This window comes from Lissotriton helveticus, chromosome 12, assembly GCF_964261635.1.
Source record: "Lissotriton helveticus chromosome 12, aLisHel1.1, whole genome shotgun sequence".
Taxonomy (NCBI): Eukaryota; Metazoa; Chordata; class Amphibia; order Caudata; family Salamandridae; genus Lissotriton; species Lissotriton helveticus.
Genome location: NC_136073.1, coordinates 283,858,028 through 283,883,203, shown reverse-complemented (window position 1 = coordinate 283,883,203; position 25,176 = coordinate 283,858,028). Strand labels below are relative to the sequence as shown.

The following is a 25,176-nucleotide window of genomic DNA, read 5'->3' as shown; positions in this document are numbered from 1 at the left end:
ATCAACAATTATTAGCTGCTGTCAAGGGGAAGGGTTGCTATCAGCAAGTAAGCACTAGTTCTCCCATTGCATTCTGAGGATGGCAACCAATGTGTGCATGTCTGGATGCTGGTTTCTGGTTTCTTGCCCATCTTCAGCTGAAAGTAGCAAGTAGAGATGGGTGGTTTGAAATAGCACTTGCAATACATCAGGAAAAGCACCTTCCAAAGCATGCAGGTGCATCTAATGGCAGGTCAACCAAAGTAGTAGTTTCTCACTGCAAATAAGTGGGGCTGTAGGCTCCTGTGAATTCTTGGTGAGATGTCTTCTTAGGGGTAAAAGTGCTTTACTACATCTCCTGTGGTAGACTATGGTGTGTAACGTCCCTTAGAGAGTATCCCTCTAAATCAATTCCTAGGTAAGTCATATTTGTTTGTGAAAATACAGGACCAAAGTTAACATTATTAAAGTTCGAACATTTTTTCAAAGAAAAATAGAAATATCATTTTGTTCTTTTTCATAATAAATTACTGAATACTCAATTCTTTAAATGCATTTGGCTGGATATTAAAAATGGTGGAATACGTGCTTTCTCAGGCATTTGAGTTGCAATAAAATCTTGTGCTAAATTGATTTTTGGCCTGGTTCAGCAATGTTAGAAAATATTCCCAACATTCTTTACTGATTTTAGTGATCTGCTGATCACTGTTCTAGTCATTTTAGTACCAGCCTGTCCCCGAGGGCCGACTTACACCCCACCCCACACCCATCCAGCACAGGTGTCAATGGTCAGGTGACTGTAATATCCAAGTTTCCTGTCCATGTTAATATTAACCATTTTAATCATCTACTCAGCCAAGGGAATGTTGCAGTGATGATGTGCTTAGGAATGTTGGGACCTGAGAGGAGAAGTCGCAGTTGAGAGTGGGCTGAGCAGCATGCTGCCTGCTCCTGGTGGGGCTGATCTACATATCCTATAGCTATCTACAATAAAACATCTTGAACTTCATCAACCTGCCTGGACCTCGTTACTACAAATATTTGGGGACGAGGATGGGATACGAACCCACGCGTGCAAAGCACAATGGATTAGCATTCCATCCTCGTCACAATAAGATCCCTCATCCAAAGTAACCCCATTACCATATTGACATAACATTACATTGCTAAATTGACAACGTAATATATAACAAAAATAATATTACTTTGAGAAAATAACACAAATGGAACTGAAACCCAAGAAACACACCCTATGTAAGGGCAAAGATGTACGCAATGTATGTTAGAACGGGACTAAAACCCATGCATAAATGCCCTGAAAGAGGGTAGGAACCATAAGTAGTACATGAAGGCATGTATTGTGACCAAATGAGACATACAGTATGACATGGGACTGAAACCCATTCATAGCGAGACACGTACAGTGAGGACATGAGACTGAAACCCATTAGTAAAATGACACATACAGTGAGAACATGGGACTTAAACCCATTAGTAAATGACACATATAGTGAGGACATGGAACTGAAACCCATTTGTAGCATGACATGTACAGTGAAGACAGGGGTCTGAAACCCATTTGTAGCTTGACACGTACAGTGAGGACATGGGACTGATACCCATGAGTAATGTGACACGTACAGTGAGGATATAGAACTGAAACCCATTTGTGGTGTGCAAGTACAGTGAAGACATGGGACTGAAACCGATTTGTAGAGTGATACGCACAGTGAAGACATGACACGACGGTGCTTGACCTCTGCGTTGAACAATAGCACCGCACTACACATTAGTGCTAACTGCTTCCATTACAATTGGAACAGATGCTTGAATCACAGAAGTTATTCCTTCATGGCAACACAGTTTTAGTTTTGCCAGAAGTGAGTTCCACAGTCTTGATATACATCAAATGAAGGCTCTCCCACCCCAGTTAGCTTTCTTAAATCTGGGGATTACCAAGTTTCCACTTGTGGATGAGCGCAGTGAGCATGCTGGGATGTTTTGTTGAAAATGCTGTATAAAGTTGTTGGGCCGACAGCATGTTGTGCCCTGAAGGCAATGCAGAGTGCCTGAAACTATATACCTTTATTAATGGGGAACCAGTGTAGTTGAATATGTGCTTGAGAGGCAGATTTATGGTTTGGAATGTCCTGGGGTAGCCTAGCTGCGGCATTCTGTAGCATTCGTAACTTATGTAAAAACCGCTTTTGAATGTTGAAAAAAAGTGCATTGCCATAATCTATTTTCGACAAGATAAGAGTTCCATCTACCCTCTTTTGCAGGCTTGACGGAATGGAGGGTAGTACTTTCCTCAAGGTTTTCAGAATGAGGAAACACGAAGAAGTCATGTGATTTATTTGTCCTCCAAAAGATAATTTAGTATCAATAATCACCCTAAGGTTTTTGCCTTTTCCCTAGGGGTAGGCAAACTCCCCCGTTCTTGAGTCTACCGGTTGTTTGACCAGAAGGACGGGTTGTTGCCAAACAGCAGGACCTCCGTTTTTGAGGAGTTTAATTTCAAGAAAGTGCCGCTCGTCCAGTTCCCAATATGAAGTATACAGCCGTGAAAGTGAGTTTGCCGTGGATCCAGGATTGTCAGTGACAGATACAACAATCTGCGTATCATCTGCATATGAAGTCAAGGAAAAGCCAAATGATCTAATTAAAAGCTGCAAGTGGGGTAACATAAATATTGAACAAAGTGGGGCTCAAAGATGAGCCCTGAGGAATCCTACAGGTCAATGAAAAGGCTGGTGAGGGGAAATCCCCTAGAGAGACCATTTTGAATGCCGTCAGCCAGATAAGTCATAATCTTGAGTTTGTTATCTTTGATCCCAATTCATTCAAGGTGATCAAAGGGAAGACCATGGTTGACAGTATCAAATGCACCGGTAAGATCTAAGAGGATCAAGGTCATGTTTCCCCCACTGTCTATTTTTTGCCTGATTTCTTCCGTGGCTGTAATCAGCACCAGTTCGGTACTATGGTGACTGCAAAAACCGAACTGTGTAGAGTCCAGACTTGATTTTTTCTAGAAAGATTGAAAGTTCTGTGTTGACTATTTACTCGACCAGTTTGGCAGGAAATGGTTATTGAGTTATTGGTCGATAGTTGTTGGGGTCACCGGTGTCTAGGTTAGTCTTTTTTAATAGTGGCAGAAATAACCCTACATTCTTTTGGAAAAAACCTGCTTCAAAAAGATTATTAAATATGGCCGTAAGGTGTGTGGCTATCACCTCTGGGACCGAATCAATTGTTCTGGCTGTGCATGGGTCTGCATCAGTATCCTTTACGTCTGCTCAACCGTCAGAGGCCCAATATAGGATGTTGTGGGTGCCCTTCAGAGATCTAATATTTAAATCAACCATTTGGCTCATGTTTAAAAAGGAATCATAGACTGTCCTGAAAATAGAGTGTTAGTTTGTTCCAGAATTGTTGATTAAAAATTGGGTTCTTAGGGTCTGGAAGTTTTTAAACTGTTGCGAATAGTTCCTTGGAGGAGTTCATTGCTCCTTCTATTTTTGCCACAAAAGAGTTATTTTTCGCCTTTAAAATCATCCTTTTATAAGTCTGCATGTTGGTTAAATCTCTTTATCTGCTGATTTCTGCTGAGATCTCCATTTACATTTTGATCTCCTACATTCCTGTTTTTTCATTCTAAGATGGTAATTAAACCAGGGTTCGGGAGGATTTTTTTTTGGAGATTGTTTTGCTTTTTGCTGGAGCTAACTGGATTAGTGACAAGTCTAGCCATTGATGGCAGTTACAAACGGCTGTTCCGTAGGTCTCCTCAAGCTTACACATTTTAAGATTTGTATAGGTCCCTTTGAAGTGATGATCAGATCATTTTATGTTTCCTGCATGCCATATGATGATAACACGCAGATTGCCATTTCTATCTCTGACAAGCTGGGAGAACCCCAGATTCATTTATCAATGTTCATGAGGGCAGTGGCAGATTGGATGAATACCAGCCACTTGAAGCTGATCTCAGATAAAACCGAGAATCTGTTGTTCACCTTTAAGTGTCCCAAATGATATTCAAAGTAGTGGCCTTAAGAACTGGGCCCCTTACTAACAGCTACACTCTGTGCTTGGAACCTGGGGGTAGTGTTTGATCCTGAGATCTCATTCACTGCACAAATTAGCAAAGGCATCGGTCATATGGGAAGCCCAATTTTTTGCTACACTCAGCTCCCAGTCCCAAATAAGATCTGCTTCCTGTTAGTATAGTAAGTTAACTGCATGTCGATTGGCACAGGTTAATATCTGGTGAGTTGTTTGGGGAGATTATTCAGCCCTCGTACTTTTTATGTCACAAGCTCAAGTTTCAGCACAGAGTGAATCACACCATTGTTACTATGCATGTGCCACCCTCAGATTAATTTTGTATAAGAGTGCATACTCTGCTCCAACTCAATCCATCACACATTGAACTTCAACCACAAACTCCCACTCCTTCACACACCGAAACCAAAAACTTCAGTAGATTGCAACATAACCCAATTGTCACAAGGTGGTAATATTATGTGGTATGGCTGAGAGGCCTTTCCATGTAATATTGACACAATACCCAAAAGTGGACCTCGGATTCACACTATGTAATCATTCTCTTAGTCCTGGTAGAGTATTAAAGAGTCGACAGGCTTACTTAGAGGAACGTGTGCAAATCATTTTACAGTAACAACAGTGATAGTAAGTAATTGACATGACTTGAAAGAAATCCGACACCAATTAAAAAAAATAGAGCTTATTTTTATGTAAAATTAGACACCAAAACAAGGTCAATACAAGATAGATAAACAGGAGTTATCAAATTTAAAGTGTTCAAGAAATCAATACTTTGCAGAGCTGTCAAACTTTACTATTGGGGTCAATGGGGAAAATCTCAGGTGACACATGCGGGGTAAGGTCAATGGAACACACTTGGAGTTAAGGTCTTGTGGCTGAACAGACTAAACAGCAACAGTCAGCACAATTTTACCTTGCCCAGGGAGTTCGGGTGCAGAGGTAACTTGGATGTCATTGTTGCTGAAGGGGAACCATGGGAGCTTTCAAAATAACACGGCACAACAATACTCACAGGTTGTGTTAAAAGGAACCCCTTCAAGGTGAAGCTCAGAGGGACCCCTTGACAAGGAATTACCAAGTAGTGTCACAAATCTCTCCCTGATGCTTGTGCCCACCACCAGAGGGGTGCAAAGTGTGACTTTCCTGTGTTCTAAGAAGCTTCCAGGTACTCCCATGCATGCATATCCTCACTTCCATCCATTTGGTCACTATTTGAGAATTGACATCCATTCTCAATCTATACCAGGTTTTGTGGAAGCCCGCCTGCTCATGCTTGAAGGAAGCCTGCTAATGTTTGACACTCTCTTACCTAGAATTCCCTGCTTACTGCTTTGTCTCCACCCCTGCAGGCCATGGATGGGTGGAGGAATGCAACTCACCTGTGGCTGGCTGCTGATAGCCTGCTCACACCTGATGCATGTGATTACTGTCAGTTCTTTTAAGCCCCGGCTTCCTTCATGCCAAGGTTGGTCATTGTATCTGTCTTCCAATCCATGTTTCCTGAGCTTTTGATAGTCCTTGATTCCTTAGCTATAGTTAATCTTTGTTCCTTGATTAATAAGCAATAACTCTTCGTTGTGCCTGAATAAGCACTGCCTGCAATGCTACCTTGTTTCCTGAGTTCCTGAGCTATAGTTATTCTGTGTTCCTGGGCTCAAGCTATTTATTGTTCCTGATTTGCACTGCTTGCAGTGCTCTCTTGACTCATTGTTTCCTGAGCTCTAGCTATTTCCTGTTTCCTTGAACTAGCACTGCCTGCAGTGCTATTTTCTGTTACCTTGAACTAGCACTGCCTGCAGTGCTACCTTGACTCCTGAGCGATAGTAATCACCTGTTCATGAACTAGCACTGCCTGCAGTGCTATCTTGATGACTTTTGACCTTTTGTTCAATACTTGTTTCTGCTCCAGCACAGCCTTCAGTGCTACTGTGTTTTCTTGACCCTTGATTCAACTCTATTCTAGTATATGTTTGTAGCCTCCCCTTCTGTAAATCCTTTTCCAGTCCCTTCTTTGCTACCCATTCCCTTGGTTCCAGTTCCTACTTTACAGTCTTTCTATTCCTGCTGTCTTGCTTCTATTACCTTGTATGTTTGTTACTTGCTTTCTGGCCAGTGTGCCCTGTGATTTCCTTCCTTACCTGTTAAGCACTCCTTCTTTCTAGCTCCTTGTCTATTGTGCTTATTTTGAGGTCTACCCCCTTGCTGTTACTGCCTTGCATGTTCCTGTTTGATTGCCATGATCCGTGGGCACAGATGACAACCTAGGTGGTGTTTCTTGTTCCCTGTGAGTATTGTCTTTGAGTTACATTTATAACATCACCATAGGTATCAACTCCACAGACCCGCCCTTTGCATGCATATCCTATATGCGGGTATTTGCAGTCAGTATCTGTAACAGCAATTGTGGGTGAGGAACTTATCGAGCTTCAGTCTTACCGTGTGGAGCTCCCAAGTGCTTTCCTCCACATTCCCTTTATTGTTAATGTTTTTGCGTGTGTGTATAAATATATCCTGCGTGTGGTTATTCTGAATATTCTGAATGCTAAATTGCTTCTTGAATTCCCATCCTTTGAGTCTTAGCCATCTTGTTCACATGTGCAGGCTTCCCCTTTGGATCCCTTTTCTCCTCTGACTTCCTGTGTGATCCTGGTCAGTGCTCTACTCCTCTTTCTGTGTACGTTTTCTACTGAGCTCCTAGTCCTTGCCCAAGTCACTGACTGTATTCCTGACATAGTGCTGGACAGTCCCTGATAGGTAGAACAGCTATATCTAGCTTGGGCATCTCGGGTGCAGAGGTATGCCTGGCTATCCGTGGTGCTGAACAGGACTGTTGGTGCTGACTTTACCAGGCCTGGCAAAGAAGCCGTCTTTAGGATGCAAGAACTCAACAACTGTGCTGCATAAGTGGAGTGGGGATGATGCCTACAGTTCCCTCTTCATGGGGCATCGAGTTAAGCAATTAGTAGTGAGCTTGACCGCCAACAAGCCTTGGTCCCGGCAAAGGTCATAACTAGATCAATCGTCTTGGAGAGGTCCTGGGAAAGCTGTGGAGGACTGAGACTTGCTGAGGTCCAGTACTATGCTTTCCAGAAGGCACCTAGCTAGTTACTTTTGAGCTGGTCCATGATGGAGCCCGGTGGTTGGCCCCTCTTCAGAATTTGGAAGTGCGGTTTGTGCCTGTGGACTGCAGGGGACTAGTATCTCTAGTCCCAGGGAGTCCTAGTAAAGTCTTTGGCCCACAGAGGGGTCTACCTTCCTTATGGGACTGGTCGCTGGTCCTGGAAAAGTCAGTCTGGTGGGTGCAGGGGGCTGTCACAGGTGCAGTACATCATGCCCCTTCTTTGTGGAGTCCTGCCTTGTGCTGACACTGCTTATCTTTGTCCTCTTCTTCAGAGCAGATATGGAGTTCTGGTATCAAGGGTCGTCTTTTAATCCTGGATTTAGGGGGAATTTTGGGGTTTGAGGGCTAGCCTTTGGGGATGTACGGCTCCTAAATACCTAATTTTCCACCTGCCCATAAGTGTGAGTGCCTAGGTCCAAGGGAGGCCTTTGACTCTACTGGGAGACAAATCACTTATGCATCAGAGGCAGTGAAGGCTTTGAGGCTCACTGCCCAAATGGATCCTTTACTAGCCATCCTGGGAGGGAAGAGATGTGACCTCCTTCCTGTCCAGAACTTTTGTCTTGCATCTTCTGGGAGTGATAGCCCTCACCAGCAGGAGGTCAAACTTCGTCTTGCTGGCAAGCAGCTCAGAAAGCCCACCAAGGCACAAGGGAACTCGGTATCTCGGTTGACAACCTCTAAGGATGCCACTTGGGTTCATGCCAGCTCACCCTTGACACAGGGATTATATGGGGATGAAATAGCACAATGTTTGATACTAAACACGACTAAATTCAGGGTACCATCGTGGAGCTGGCTATCTCGGTTTTGTCTGGTAGCCAGTCCACGGTAACCTATGGACCACTGTTCACTTACAGTAAACTTGAATAGCAAGGTTACTGGAGGGTTTTTATGTCTGTACATACATGCCTTCACCATTAAGATAATGCACCCAGCCTCCTGGGCGTTAGGAGGCCTACCTCAGGGGTAACTTACATACCTGAAGGCATTGAGGTGACTCTGTCATACATGCTGAACGCAGAGTCGTATTTGACATTTCTAAAGGAGTCCCATCAAGTAGAGTTGTGTGATGAAAGTAAAGCGCCCCTTATATAGTTTTGGAGGTGTTATTCCTTAGGCGCTATAGGGACTACCTTATAGTGTATTGCTCTGATTCTAGAGTATACACGCTGTCTGTTTTGTTCGCAGTAGGGGAACCAATTATTGATTTATTGGTTTTTCGATATGTGTATGTTGAATATATGTTGTAAATGTTGTATATATTGTATGTATGTAGTGTATCATATATATGAGTGTTATTTTGTTTCTGTAATGAAGTGTATATTGGTATATATGTAAATTGTATATGTATTAGTTTGTTGTGACTATACTGTTTTCTTTTCCCGTCACTTGTAATGTACACAAGATAGATTAGCAGAAATGAGTTTGTCTCTAATTAGAATAAGAGAACAGCAGAGTAATTAACTGTACTCTGGTTGAAAATAAATACTTTTGATTGATCCCTCTCTACCATTATTTTTTTGATTCTACATCGTTGATGTTAATGGTCAGGTATATGAGGGTAATTTGGGCATGACCCCTACTACTATATATACTTGCAGAGTCGTACTTAAGCAGAGGAGGTGCTCACACAGGCTGCGATAGCATCCCAGCAGAATTCACATTTACTCAGGTGACTCCGGTGGCACAAAAAGTGCTGCAGCCCCGGCGACTCCTTTAATACTGTGTCCCTGGGTACCACTAGTGCCATATGCTAAGGGCTTACAAGGGGGTTTAAAGTACCTTGCCACTCGTATGATATAATTCACATTACCTTTTGAGGGAAAGAGCACTGGCACTGGGGCCTGCTAACAGGTCCAAGTACACTTTCCGTTCTAAATCCACAACATTCAGAGCAAAAAGTGTGGGAGGGGAGATGACAATCCAAAAAGGGCATTTCCCTACACCAACAGATCTCAGGTTATAACAATTTTCACCCTAAAATCACGTATAGCAATTCAGACCAGAAGCCTAGGCAAGTAGAATGCTGCCAGGACATAATGATTTATCATTATTTGTGCACTTTCAATTTTCAACAAACTAGAGGGTCAATTCTCATCCCACCTTTTGAATGTTGGTGTTTGTGCCCCACAATTGAAATATTTGCAGCCAGTGTTCCAGCATTATCTGATCAAGCCCTTCCCTCAGCAAAAGCCATTTTCTAGATACACAGGTGTTTCACCAAAGAATGTTGTTACAGTAGTTACAATAGTGCCCATCTCCCAATCTTACCACCTCCAATCCAGTTATGTTATGAATCTCATTGCAAAGTTTGTGTTTATTAATCATCAAAGCACACTGGTTACTATCATTGCACCATATCCATGTTCTTTCTGGGAACATGGTCCTCAGAGTCCCATTGCATCATTCCACATTATTGAGAGTTTATTGATTGTGAAGTTTGGCTGCTCTGTGTTGGGTCCCTTTCTTCTGCCCTGACTTATTCACAAATTCTGCTGCCCCTTGAGGGTCCGTTAACATGTGGACTTTCTCAGGATAAATAATGGAGTCTTTTTAACCTGTAGGAACTTGTGATATGCATTGTCCAGCACTAATGTATATTCAAGGTAAATTAAGATTTTGAAGGCAGCATGAGTAAGATATATTTGTACTTTAGCGTAGCAGAGTATCTTATCCTGAAAGCATAGCTGCTTGGCGATAATAGGACACAGTTGAGTTCCCTCGGATCAGCCTCAAAGCGAGGGAGCAATGCACCTTTTCAACCATATACATGCAGCTTAAATTTTCACACCCCAAGATAGGATCTTTCATGTCTTCAAAGTTGTCCTCCATTTTCCCCAACTTGGTTGTCCTAAGAATGACAATGAGTCACTGTGAATGCCCCCCTGTGCTCCTTTGTCTTGTGTCTTGGCAACTTTCTTTGATTCAAACGGGTACCGCCATTGTCTATTGTGAAAAGTTCTCATGTGGAAAAAGCATGTGGCAAGTGGTGACCAGCACAGGCCCATCCACACCATACCCTCTGCAGTGCAGATTTATGTCAAAAAAGTGCAATGTGGAGTTCCAAGACTCCTAGCACAGATTGCATGCTACTTCTTAGGAGTACAGAAAGGGAACCCTGCAGTGGTCCCAAATCCAAAAGCAGTGCAAAGTTCCTCAGGGCATAGATTTCAAAGAGCTAGAATAGACATGTCCAATTCCCAGGTTACTCATTGTTAACATCTAACACAAGGCCTCATAATTGTAATTTGCAAGTCAGGCAGTAGAGATAAACAGTGCCCATGGGGCAGACCCAGGCTGCCAGTAGTCTGTCTCACACATTTGTTCCATCAGCACAAGTTTATTTTCATACGTATTTATAGCTTATAGAGTGGGTGCAAAGGGTATGGTCCCAGTCATGCTGAGTGCTGCATCATCAGCTGTTACAGCTTGGTCCAGCCATCTCCAGTTCCCATCAGAGGCTCCTCTGCGGAGCTTTCTTGATGCGACAGCTGTGCCCACTTCCTCCGCATGACTCCATGCCCCAGAAGACTCTAGGTCCAACCCCCGATGTACCTCCACTGGTCTGTATCGCAGCTTCCCAGTATGACGCGAGGCCAAATGTGGCCAATTTTGGTGCTCATGGGCTTCCTTCATTCTCTTCCAGTCCATGTGGCACCAAAAAAATAATTTTGATGTGGACCATTCAAGGGGATTTTCTGCATGGCTGCAGTAGCTCTCCCAAGATGCTGCAATCTTCATTCAGGTTCTCTGCTGCAATCCACAAGTTATGGTATTTACATTTTGTCCACACATTCATAACAGCCTGCCAGTGCTCCAAGATTATCACCAATGATTGTGCAGCATATCAGTAAATTCTAGATTTATTTCAGCTGAGAAGATGTTGAACAGTCAAACAATGTTCAGCACCATGGATAGCAACGTCTTTACTGCAAGAAGTTGGTACTCACATACCTCTTAAAGATTAAACAACTGTAATTTTCTAAATGCCCTTCCTTAATATACTGTTTCAGTTTTGTTCAGTTTTTTTACCTTGTGCTCTTTTTACATATTGTAAGGAAATGCCTCTTTTTTGTATTTTCGGCTGAAAGCTTTTTGACTGCTGCTGCTGGTTTTTCAACTCTAAGAGTGCACTGAGATCTGCTAGCCAGACCTCAGTGCAGTGCCCTGACCCCACAACCAGTGTCTTACATTGGCTATTCACAATTGGCATAGGCTAGCCTACCTGTAAGTCCCTCGTAAATGGTACCCAGGGAGTTAAAGCCAGAGATTGAAGCACTGGTTGTGCTACCCTTGGTGTTATATAGGTAAAAAGAGTCTACTGGTCTTCCATTGCAGCCTGGAAGAGCAGTTATAAACTGCTAGCCCGACTTTGTCATTTCAAGCAATGGCAGAGCCAAACCTTCCTCTGCAATATGTCTGTGTCACCCCTATGGCATGTGTAGTGAGCCCTAAGGAGGGGTGCAGCATATTTCATGGGCAGAAAAGTATTTTACAAGTTCTTATAGTAAAAACATGCAACTGTTGTTTTTGCTGTGGATGGACTTAGTCACCTCATTAGTAAGTACAGGGTTATACGTTGACCCCTCATCTGTGCTAACTTCTGAATTGTGAGGCCAAAGTTGGTAATCCAAGGTTTCAAACAGCTCGCTACATTAAGCCCAATTTGATTCTCAATTCAATATTAATGTAACATGTTGTGGTGTGCAACTCTTACACAGATTTTGCCTTTAATCTCCTGTGCCCTCAATGGTTGCATGAGGAACCTGTTCCAGATACAGATTTCTGCCCTCCGAGGGAAATGTGCTAATGGCTTCCAGAAACAGAGACAATAGAAGCCTGCACAGGGGAGGGATGTTACCTCCCTCCTGCAGGAAGTGTGCAGGTGTTGGACCAAAAAACAAACTTCAAAGGAAAAGCCGTTTTTGAAGGGCAAATGGGTAACACTTAGTAGATGGCTGCTCCATTGTCTAGGTGGATAGTCTGGCACTATAGACAAGGAAGGAGACACTAGTTACAAAACCGGTTTTCAAGGGCCAGGTAGCCCCCTTGGTAGCCACACATCTGGGTTTGGCTAGGGAGTTCTGGATGCCAAAAAAAGGGTCATGCCATGCTGAGTGTGGGCCGAAAGGTGCTTCTGGGGATAGCCAGATGCTACACTTCCCAGCAAGTTGTCATCAGGAGGGAGCTAAGCAAGTAGCCCATCGGCTACTGACCATATGTAATCTGTGGGCACTTACTGAGCAGAAATAGTGCACCCCTGGCACCCAAAACACATATATTAACTGGACTGGAAGAAGGACCAAAGAAGGACTTCCCTTCTTCACCATGGGACCAGCAAAGAGAGGCTGCACTGGCATAGACAGTACCTGCTGAACCTGGTAGATCTCAAAGAAGAGGGGCAATGCCTGCTGTGTTCTGCTCATGGAGATTTCACCTCCAAAGCCCAGTCAAAGCACTGAGACTCCAAGGTTCAGTTGGCTGACCTTCAGTTCACAGCATAGGGTCATAACAGGTGGGAAGCCTGCTTGGGCAAGTTTTTTGCCCAGAATCTTCAGACTTTCACCAACCCACGCTAAGCAGCAACAAGGACCAGTACCCGATGCTCAAAGTTGCACTGAGTTCTCTGAGTCTAGGAGAGTCATCGGAGTGCAACTTGATCACCCGGAAGACAAGTTATCACCCAGGGAAGGATTTGGCTGGGCCTACAATACAATGTAAATGGAAGCCCAGTGACGACTGGACTACTACTAACATGAGAGGACTTCAAAGGATGTTGACCCTGTTACCAGGAATGCCTCACTCCCTTCATGGACTGAGGAGTGGCTGCAGGAAGACCCCCATCGACTGCATCAATCCACATCATCCTTGAGCATCCTCAGCATCCTTCATCCCTTGCATCAGAACCACTTTCATAGGAATCCATACAAAGGAGATAAGGTACCTTGAACTGCCGGTAGACTGCTTCATTTGTGAAGGTAATTGTTTCTGAGGATCTTGTTTGTTGGCCTAATTGGCTCCCTACTAGAGTTGGTTGCCTAAAGTGCCTTGAACTGACCACAATACAAACAACCGAACTTTGTGATGAAAACGTTTCTCTGTGTCAACTTTTACAGAAGTAGCTAATGTTTGTTCATCATTGAGTGAAATGCTTCAAAATCCTTGCAAATTCTATACCTCCAGAACCCACCAGTGGACCTTTTTAATTGTGCTGTCTAAAAAAACATAAACATACCATCTATTTTTATAAATCGATGTTGAATTTATTGAGTGTCCTCTTGATTTCTTCTTCATTTGTTTTGATGTTATTTAAATGCATTTATATTTGTTTCTTTATGTAAGCCTTGCTTCTCAAAGCCACAGCAACCCAGAGTTGAGCTGAAGGTTTGACAACTGAATCCTACTGTTCCTAAAGGGTTTGTTAAGTGAATTACATGGTGAGGTCACACAACCACTTAATATAATACCCACCATTTCCTCACAAATGTTATATATGTTTCTTGTTTAAAAAATATTTCATATTGTTGCAACATTGTTAATTGAAGGAACACTTCATAGTCAAAATGTAAACCATATTATCAAAGTAATGTTTTGAAATTTGTGTTTCTTGCCATGTGTGATTTTTTTATGTATTCTGGTTTAATCAATGTTTGTTATATTTGTCACCTCTCTACTACTTCCCATTAGGAAAGTCATCACTTGGAGTGTCACTGTTTCGTCTTGTGGAGCCTATCGCTGGCACCATCTTTATTGATGATGTTGACATCTGCACCCTGAATTTAGAAGATCTTCGATCAAAGCTGTCTATCATTCCTCAGGATCCTGTTTTGTTTAAGGGGACAGTGAGGTAAGGTTTGAATGCTTAATCAATAAATATCATTTGATGGCCTACAAGCAATAACATGATGGCCTACAAGCAATAATAGAAAGTATTTTTATCATTATATTGATTCATGTTCCTAAGTGATGTAACTTCAAATGTTGTCGTCAACCAATACATTAGTTTTAATTTAGGGTGAGCAAAGTATCAAAGTTTTGTCCTGAAAAAATTGCAAAGAGTTATAGGAAACTTCACAAATATCACGAAGCTTGAAAAACCGTTTTGCACTATGCATTATAATAAATATCTTTGTGGAAATTATATAATGCATAAATCATTATTTAGATTAAAACATTGAGTTGTGAAACACATACTCTGCAGAAAGCATCTTGTGTTCCATTGCACAACACGATTGTTTACAAAAGATCTCTGAAGAGATCATTTGTAAACAATGTGAACAGTGTAGGTATGTAGAGAAATACATTCCTAAAAATAATATGGTTCAGAATTTTGACCCAAATAAATAAGAAGGAATGTAACAAGGACGCTCACGCTGAGTTTTCGGCTGAGGATTTGCTGACCTATACGCGGGTAGACACGCCGAGAGATATATACGAGGAACCTCTGGCCCGTACCCAGGCACAAATGATGTTAAAGTCAGACGCTCCTATGTTCATTGAGAAAAGCATCCATAATTGATATAATTGGAATCTTGCACAATCCGCTTTGAGAGAGAGACTACAGCGTGAAGCCCTGAGGAAGTCATGAGGGAGACACATTCATTGCTGAAACACGTGTTGGCTGACAGAAGAATTCAAATTCAGTTATATAAAAGAAAAGAACATAGGAATAATGGAATGACTCATAAGTGCGTTTATATGTGCTAGGAGACTAATGTTTATATTCTTACCTCTGTGTTAGGGATGCAGGGATGACATCCTTTCTCTTTTAGCACTGCACCAATATAACATGTTACAGCACTTTGTGCACTGTGTTTCGGTTGCGGAATTCTCTTAATCTCCCCCTAGTAGATAACCCAAGTAAAAATGTAGTCTGACTCAAACCTATTAGGCCATTTTCGTTGAATAAACCTTTGAAGAAAGTGTGCTATAGAGTATGCCCTTTCAACGACCTAGAATTATGAGACCAAACACTGCCACTCAAGTGATTGGACATGATTTATCCTTCTACTTCAGTTCCTGTATCTTTTTTGTTTCTTTTTTTGAAGGTGGCACACAAGATCAATAGAAGTTCAAAGGGAGAGATATGTATCTTATATTTTTACCAATAATTAACTACAAGAAGGCTGGTGGTGGAGTAAGGGCCCAAGCTTTTCCAAAAGCATATTCTCATAGAGTCCCAAGAGGTGAAATTACTGACATTGCCACTTGCACAGAGAGGCAGAGGGGAAGGAAGCAGTTGTACGTCATTTAATGTGACAGTATCTGCAAACTTCTGTCATTGGTATTGCCTTGTAGTCCTGCCTTAGGTTGTCCAGAAAGGGTATATTTCCACTAAGATATTAGAGACTGTTAGAAAGCAGCAGATGACTGTAACAAATGAGCCCAACTGAGAGAAATTTTAAAAGGAAAATAAAAGTGAGAAAAAGAGTAAACTTATTTTTTTTAAATGTCACTTTTAATCTGTTGAATTAATATGAATACGGTCTTGGTAGACAGTGAGCTGAATAATTATAAAATGCAATTGCATGATGATTATTAAGCAGAGAAAGAAGAATATTTTTTTTGTTTTTTGTGGAGTAAATGTATATTCAGTAAGGCACGTTCAATCACTCACTTACACTCAGTCACGCACTTACTAAATAATCCCTTCAGGTACTTGTAAATCCACTCATTCTTCAATACACCTTGGCATAGACATATATGAAAAATATTTAAACTTTACAGAAACACACATTCACTGGATGATGTCTGATGACTGGTGAATTCTGAGTGAATGCATCCACAGCTAAGGCCCCCAGATCTGGTCTCCAACTGAATTAATACTTCAACTGATGTGTCAGTCTGGAGGCAAACAGATCTATATCCAAGGGACCTAACGAACTTTGAATCACCTGAAAGACTTCTTTCCAGCATCCAATTGCTGAAATCTACCAAATTTCTTGAATATCAATCCACTACCATGTTCTTCTCCCCTGGTAGATATTGAACCTGTAAATCAATTCTTTACCTGCACTTTATTTCCATAATCATGTTAGAGAAACCAAAGTCATGAATTGTGTGGAATTGTTTTACTCATTTGATGCCAATGTCACTTTATCGTGTCAACTTGAGCACTTTTATTCCCACTTGTACATTTGCTTTCTGAAATGCCCTCTCAACCCAAAATGACACACTCATGATTTGTATGGTTGCTTCCTTTATGGTTTGTTAAACCAAAATAAAGAATTATTTACAAGCAATTCTTTGTTCCAGACCAAATATTGTGTGTAATCTCCATCAATCTCCTAGATCTGCTTCCGTATCACTTGTTTATATAAGTGACTACTGTTATATTGTCCATTCTGAGAAGAACAGAATTCCCCTGGAACAGAGATCTGAAAATTTGCAAAGCAAAACTGTCTGTTTTCATCTCTAAATAATGTATATGCTTCATCTGTTCCATCCTGTTCCATCCTGTTCCTAACTCCACTTGTTTTCTGATTCAAACAAACAAACGTTGCTCACATCTGTCTCCAACACAAAAAATAAGTGGTTTTATACCAAAAATAGCTTGCCCATTCCAGGCTTCCAGATTTTCCAAACACCAAATCGTTCTTTCCTTGCCTTTTCTGTCATTGATACACAATCCCCATACCATAAACCAACTGCCAGACCTGAAGTCTTTAACTGTTGCATAGCTCTGTAATGCAAAGGCCCTGCCTGCATAGAGGATGATACAAGACCTATTACCCCCGCCAAATCTCTATCTCACCATCTATTTTTTCAGTAATGAGTTCACTTCCTGACAAATCTTCTTTATCTTCTTTTCTGGTAACATTAAATGACCTTTGATTGTGTTCACTACAAAACCTAAAAATTCCACAGATTGAGAAGGCTCCAAAACTGATTTTTTCACATTTAGCAGGAAATCTAAAGATTACAACAGATCCTTGACAATCTCTAACTGTGACCTCAACAATGTCTCGTCCTGATTCATAATCAGTAGATCATCCAAGTAAACAATCATTCAAATTCCTCTTTCTCTCAAAAAACCGACAACCGATCTCATCACCTTAAAATGGCAGACAAACAAACTGATAAACATGTCCTTTCCACCTGAATTGAAGATATCTCTGACTGCCCTCTGGCACTGACATCTTAAAGTATGCATCCTTCAGATCCAACATTACCAACCAATCTGAATCCTGTAAAATATCTCTCAACAGATGAATGCCTTCCATCTTGAAATGTCTGTTAATAATATAATAGTTAAGATCCCTTAAATTGATCACTGGTCTCCATCCCTTGTCTTTCTTCTCTACTAAAAATAAAGTACTCACAAAACCTATCTGGTCTTCCCCTACTTCTACAATTCCTCCCTTGTGAAGCCTATTCTGTATCTCTTCCCTCACTATGTTTTGTTGCTGGTTGTTGAAACACAACTCTCTTGGTTCCTGTCTTTTAACAGGGACAGAATTGAACTCAATTTTGTAGCCTGTTACAGCCTCCAACACCCAGAAATCGCGTGTTATCCCTTTCCATCCCTCTACAAAGAGTCTCAACCTTCTACCAACCTTTCCTTTGATAAAACCAGTACAAATCCTCATATCCATACCCAACTAACACTGGAACAGTTGATTATCCTCGTCCTCTTGCGCCTCTAGTTCCGATACCTCTTCCTCTTTGAGGATAGAATCCGTATTGACTCTGGGATCCTATGAGGAATTCCCTGTTATTACTATTCTGGGACCTATAGAAGCCATGGGCGAGAGGTTGCGCCTCTCCTCCCAGCCCGACCATAAAAACTACTAGCTCCACCAAAGGCTTTTCACATATTAAACTGTGCCTTATCTAAAGCAGTAAAAGTATACACTTACCCCCCCAAGGCCTTGACTAAGCCTTCACCAAAGTGCAAGCATTTGGGATTTTCACTAGACTCTTTACAAGCAAAATCTACAAGCGTTGGATTAATTCTAAACAAAACTGCTTTGCGCCTTTTGGCAATGAGGCCTGCATTTGCATTGCCTAAGAAGCTAATTTCTCTCTGGCACCAGTCTCTCAACAAATTTATATCCAGATCCATACTCTTCAGGTACGCCTCTTCCACCATGTCAAACATTCTTGCAAGAGGACTTAAAGTATCCAGTAGTTTGTGCTCATGTTGCTTTAAAGATTTTGCTAATCATTTCCTAGGACCCATTCCCACCTTGAACATGAATGTAATTAACTCTAGTTCCAGATTTGGAGTCAGTGAATCCTTATCCCTCATCACAGGTCGTAAACACTCTGCCCTCATTACATTATGTTCACCCTTTTCCTGAAGTCTCCTTATCCAATGCCTAATTTAATCTGCCACATGACTCATAGGCCACCAGTCGGATCCTCTGGAATGATGTATTTCTTTAGGGTCAAAACATTTTTGACCAAAGGGATCAACCAACATTTTCCTCCTTCATTCCTGTTATTCTCATTTCCAAAATCATCCTCCAAATCATATTTGCAAGTTAAATCAAATATGTATTCATCCAAATAAGTATTATCAACACAATCTGCAGGGATATCCTGCCCACAATTGGTGTTGCTATGAACACCCCATCTCAGCATGCTGCTTGGGACGCCATTTCTTTCAGCCCTGGAATCCAGATTCTTTTTTTGCCAATACATTTGCCCCCTGGACCTTTATGACCTCTCTCTTCACCCTCTGCTACTGAAATATATTCATCTTCCTCATCATTATGAGATCTTTTCCCACTGGACATGGCTGTTTTCACAGTTTCCTGGATCAGGCTCCTATTCTCTTTTGTTTAAATGTTTTTCATCATGGTCCCTTGCCCCAGGATTTTAACCTCCATCTCAGACAGCACTCTGAGAAATTTAAAACGAAAAACAACACTCCAAACTCACGCTACACTTTCTCGACAACTGCTGAAACCCTAATAATCAGATGTGAACCTTCTGTTATTGAAACGGCAGAAAGGCTCACATAGCAATGATCCTAACACTATAAAGCATGCCCAACCATTCACAGAAAGAACTCGGGCATGTCTTACTCGAACAAGCCCAATTCAAAATGACGACCGTAAACCAACCTCTTCTTAATAAACTTTTACAGTGACGAAAATTCTTACATTTTGCCCACAAGCACCCTTTTCCTTCCTACTATTCCTATTATCAGGCAAATCTGTGCCAAAAACACTGACTTTCAAAATGCCTTGTAAGGTGTCAGCACCCATACGCCTTATTTCTTTAGGCAAATGGCCTCCTGCTCGGCAGACAAGCCTCAAAGTCACTGCTACGCAACTTCACATCTCTTGCCATTAGAAAATGGCTGCCCACTCTGCAGACAAGTCTTGAGCTGCATGCTACGGAGATTCCTATCCATCAATTACCAAACCACCTCAAGACATGCACAGGCAACGGTAAGCACAAAACCTTTAAAATTATACCTTACCAGATAAACACTGTGTTAATAGTTTACTTACCTCAAGAATGACAAAAACTAAAACGGATTAAAAAACAAATTACAGCTCCTAAAACTAGCGATCTACCTAAAAAACGTACACATTACACATTTCATCTCTAATTTTAAAAAAGTAACATAAATTATAAACACACCCAACTCTACAATTCCATAAGGTTTAGTACAAAAAGTGGACCGTTTACCACAAACAAAACTCTAGACAAACATAGTTTTCAAGATTTGTACCGATAAATATACCTAAAGCACTTATCTGCTCAAGAAGCAGCAAACAAAAGAGGGAGAAGATGATGGATGGCAGGATCTTATAGGAGTTTAAAGGTCTTTTCAATTGTTTGGTGTTGAAGTTCTATTCTGATAGTTCTTTGAAGTGTTTACTGCTCAGAAGTCGTAAATAAATGTAATATGCATAATGCTAGCCACCTGTCTTGCCATGCCATTAAATCTCCTCTGCTTCAGACATCCAGTACCTCAAATACTGCCTGCACCTCATCCAGACTTGGATGTCCAGTACCTACCTGAAGCTCAACCCAATCAACACAGAACTCCTGTTATTTGCCAAGAACAACAAATAAGAAACCATACAAATCGTTATGATATGAACCTTAAACTATGCTATAAAACCCAACTTTTAGTGAATGTCAAGTCACTTGGAGTCTCAGTGGACATAAACTTCACCCTCTAGGAACACATTCTGCTAATCCATGCCAACTGGCTCTCCAATATCATCAGTGGGAACTCCTGTGCCAGCTCACGTTGTATTGGTAAAGTTTCCTCTTTATGCTGAAGGAACGAAATATCTAATAAATGGTTTGAGCCCAGGTGAGGTGGGCACTTCTGAAACAGCAACCAACCCTTTCTTGAAAGACTGAGAAAAAAAATTAAAATGCTGATTTGACACTGAGGCAGATACCCTGTCTTAATGTGTGGGTGGAATAACTAAAGTTTAATTAAGCAGCAGCATGGCCAAAGAACGAGTATATGGTGGTATTTGTGAGCTGAACCACTTTGAGTGTACCCTATCTCACTGCACACGTCTTCCTAAAGCATTGATGTTCCCAAGTAACATCTTCAGAGTGGCTTTGGCTTTATAATATTGAGAAACCGGACTCCACAGACTTTACCACAACCTAGAATAGTCCATGTTCTTTGTTAGCCACATTTCCAGTCTGTTCTTGAAACAACAGTTTATGAAAGTGAATTATTAGTTGGGGTTGATGGTAATCTACCACAAGCAATAACGTCACTAACCTGTTAGGTCCAGGCAGGGGTTACAGTGATTTAAACCATTGGTTTCTATGTCACAGAGCAGAAATATCTAACATAAACAACATGTGTAAAACATTTAGAAGTACCAAAACATTTATAAACTTCAAAATACAACACAAGGGGGGCGTGGCTTGGGCGGCAGTGGCGATGGCTACCTAACCGAGTCACTCTGCAGAACAGGTAAGCGACTTCTCTCCAGCCAGGCGCCAAACTGGATCTACCGTCACCAGACCGCCAGACACCGAACCACCAACTTAAGTGGCACGGAATGAGCGGTGAATCTTGGCTGGTATTGCGCTAAATAGCCCATAATTAAAGATCTCCACGGCGTCCGAGGAGCCGACGCAGACGAGCCAAAATGGCACCGCGACCCTGCTTCGGACCCGCCTGAACCTGAGCCCGGGTATCGACTGTGTCCGATGATATTTCTCTCTCTCAAGTCCTCCAGAGACAAGCCAACGTGGAGAACAGAGGCTGCGAAAATGCACACAAGCACTTTCGTAAGGTGAGTGCCTTTGATTGCTGTCAAATCGTCCCTCGAAACCGCCGCTCCGCCTGACCTTAAAATGGCGGCTGTTATGGACACTTTCTACTGCGCTGCCCCACGATGAAACAGCCACTCATGGAAAGATCCCTACTAAAGAAAGATACCCTTAGGCAATGACATATGCCTTCACTACCACTACGACTGTGAGGGGCGCCCATCATCCTCATGTGCCTGGGTCGACCCTCTGCTCTCTCGACTCCTGTGTTTACCAGCCCATCGATGTTCCTAACATGGCGCCACAGCACTTCTGCGCCTAGCTCACCCACGAGCCTTTGTCACTCACCTGCCTGCAGGAGCTGAGCCTCATTCACCCCGGAGGAGCAGCCCAAGTCTTGGACTCACACCAACGTAGCCATAGTAAAGGACGGGAAGCCACACGTTTGCAGGCTGATAAGGTACTCACCCCAGCCCAGCTACTCATGCTTGTGCCCCTCGGCCGATCCTTTTAGGGTGTACCTCTGAAGTCCTTCCAGTGGGCGATGTGCATCTAGGTCCTTATCCCCTGTGCGGCAATTCTCATCTTCTTCCTCTGCTGTGTGCTACTACCATTTGAGAGAGTCAGTGCCTGAGCCATTATAGAAGCTAATGATATGCGCAGCACCACTGTTCTACTAAGTCCGGCGCACTTTATACAGAGGCGCGGATCAACGTCATGGCAAAAGATCGCCTCTCACCAGTCAGCTCCTCACCTACACTCTCTCGAATCTTAATACCTAATGCCGGAGCGAGCTGTACCGCAGTGGCAAGTGTCTCCCAACAGGTGGCCAACATCAGTCGTGTTTCAAGCGCCATTCCTCTTTCCTCCTTCTAACTCTGCCACAAGCACTGGGGATCTGACCCAACATGGCGGAAAGAGAAGGCAGAGGCAATAACAAAAAGGTGCGCCCAGAGCCAACGATTTCAGACTCTCCCATCAAAGCTAGGTCGGACATAGCAGCCACCTTAGATATGATACTTAAAAAATCGGCTGAAGTTCATGACCTGGCTAAATCCACCAAAGGCAACACGGACTCCATGCAACTCGAACTCACGGCGATTAAAGCAGATATGAGTACTATGAATAAGAATCTGGGTGAAGCGGAACAACGCATAAGTGAGGTGGAAGACATGTCCCTCCAATCAGCGAAATAAATAAAGCGCCTGGAAAACACCACCGACGACCTTAGACGACAAAACGCAGAGTTGGAGGACCGAAACAGGAGAGGGAACATCCACATATTTGGGGTCCGGGAAAATTCTGAAAAGGACGCAGAATCATGGATATCATTCTTAGAATCATGGATTCCTATGATAACTAAAATCGAATTCCTACATGGCTTTGAATTGCACAGAGCGCACAGAAATCCCACCTTCATCGACAAAAAAAGAAAGGGTCCGCGTCCTCTAATATGCAAGCCTCTCCAATATCAACATGTTGAGGCCATTCTTCAATTTGCAAGGAAGAACCAACATGTATCCTGGGAAGGCCAGCGCATAATCTTTACTCAACATTATTCCAAAGACACGGTTGAGCTACGGAAGGGGTTTCTCCAACTGCGAGACAAACTAAAAGCAAAGAACATTCCATTTTCCTTTGCAGGTCCATCTAGATTTAAAATCATTGAAAATGAAAGACCTCACTTCTACACAGACCTCAGAGACTTGGCTTGCCACCTAGAGGACTGCCCGACACAGAGTATGGATCAGTCGAGTGGTGCAACAAACAAGAGGAAGACGGTCCTCCACGACTCCCATGACTCTGTTCCTGCCTGAAGCACTTACGTCGAATGGGGTAGCTATGTCTGCCCGATCTGCACATCATGTACAATCCCGGGCAGGTCTTCCCTGCAAGGTTGACCGATGACGAGGATGCCTTCGAGTGTCTTCTAATGTGACCTACCAGTACCGTGAGTGACTACTTAGGTCATCTCATTACTTGACAGTATGTTCTACGATCAATAAGTTCCCTAAATATAAAAATGTCTCACTTTTGCCGGCCTTAGAGGACCTATGTCAAAGTTAGCTATGTTCTGGGAAATTGTTTGCATTAAGAATCTAGCTATCTCCCTATGCTTTAACGACCGGCCTTGCAGTGTATTACCTGTCGCCGATTGCCCTTTGCATACGATATGTTGGAAAGTGCTTGACCCAACGCTTCCTGTATAGTTTCCTGTTCTCATATTTAGGTGCCTTATCATTAACGCTTTGGTTCCAGCATACTTAGACCATAACTCCTGCCACTGGTCTCTTGTCCTTGTTTAAGGATGTTTTAACTGGTCTAATCTTGTTCTGCCTGAAGGCCGCTGTTGTTATTCTGTTGATTCTCACCCCTGTCCTGCCTAGTGACGGCACTGCCGTCGTACTTCCTATGTACGTATCTTAGGTGGTAGGAGGGTTTAAATATAAATATAAATTTAGATTGCAAAATGTATGCAAAAATCCTGACAGCTAGACTCAACAACTTGCTCCCTAAGCTGATTAGTACCTCGCAAGGGGGATTCTTAAAACATCGACTATCAAGCGATAATACCAGACTATTATGTCACATCCTAGAGAAAGCCAAAGTTTCCCCCGCGCTAATGGTTGCCATAACGTTAGATGCAGAAAAAGCATTCGATAAAGTATCATGGTCCTTCTTACAGCATTGTATGTACACCTTTAATTTAGGACCCTCGTATATCAATATGGTAATGGCCCTCTACTCATCACCGTCTGCTAGAATCGCCATTAATGGCACCCTCTCAGAATCATTTCGATTGCATCAAGGCACTTGGCAAGGAAGTGCCCTCTTTCCTGCGCTGTTCCTCCTAGCCCTTGAACCCCTATGAGGAGATAGCGGGCGTGAGTTTTGGGGAAACTCAAGTGAAACTAGCGGCATGTGCCGATGATATTTTAATTGCGACAGAGGACCCAGAGAATTCCATAAAAGGCCTTATGGTGACAATTGACAGATACTCAGCCCTTTCCGGATACAAATTAAACCGGGACAAATCGGAGGTTAAACCCCTAAATGTGCATACCACCAAGGAAGTCCTAGGTGATTCAGGTCTTACATGGCAAAATAGCTTTATCAAATATCTAGGAATCGAATTTGCTGACTCCCTTCTCGATACGCTTCAACACAACGAGTCCATCACCCTAGACAAAATCAAACAGCTCTTGATGGCTGGTCTCCTCGATTTATCACCTGGTGGGGACGTGTTGAAACCATCAAAATGATGATTTCCCCTCTGGTCAATTACCTCATCATCATGCTTCCACTCACCCTCTCTGGGGAATTCCACCACAAATTGGACACACTAATCGCTACCTTCCTATGGAAGGTGAAAAGAGCACGAATCAGCCTAAAAAACCTACGCCTTGACAAAACCCTGGGGGGGGGGGTTAACCTAGCGAATTTCAAACTCTATCAGACTGCCTTTCTAGCTAAGCAGGGCTCACACTGGCTGGCGCCTCAACCAGGGTACACCCCGGTTTGGCTCAATGTAGAAAAGGCCCTCCTCCAGAACCTCGACCCTACATCCTTCCTTACCATTGCATTACACACCACCAACTGCTCCAGACCCATTTTTAAGAACACAAAAGTAGCCCTCCTGAACGTAAGCAAACACCTACCGCACCAGTTTAAACGGGCAAATTGGGAATCCCTATGGCACAACCCTACATTGACATACAAAGGGAAACCGTTGCACAACGAAACCTGGGTTGCAAAGGGTGTGTTCTTCCCATACCAACTTTTTAGCGAAT

The 25,176-nt window shown here is 42.6% G+C and overlaps 1 protein-coding gene across 1 annotated transcript in view; it reads left to right on the top strand.

The window, feature by feature from the left end:
• LOC144798009 (ATP-binding cassette sub-family C member 12-like) overlaps nt 1–25,176 on the top strand; it is a 2,245,771-nt gene that overhangs the window by 1,968,449 nt on the left and 252,146 nt on the right. Inside the window, exon 26 of the mRNA XM_078668799.1 lies at nt 13,862–14,021. Within this exon, the coding sequence (XP_078524925.1) occupies nt 13,862–14,021 (160 nt within the window). The remainder of the gene's footprint in view (nt 1–13,861; nt 14,022–25,176) is intronic.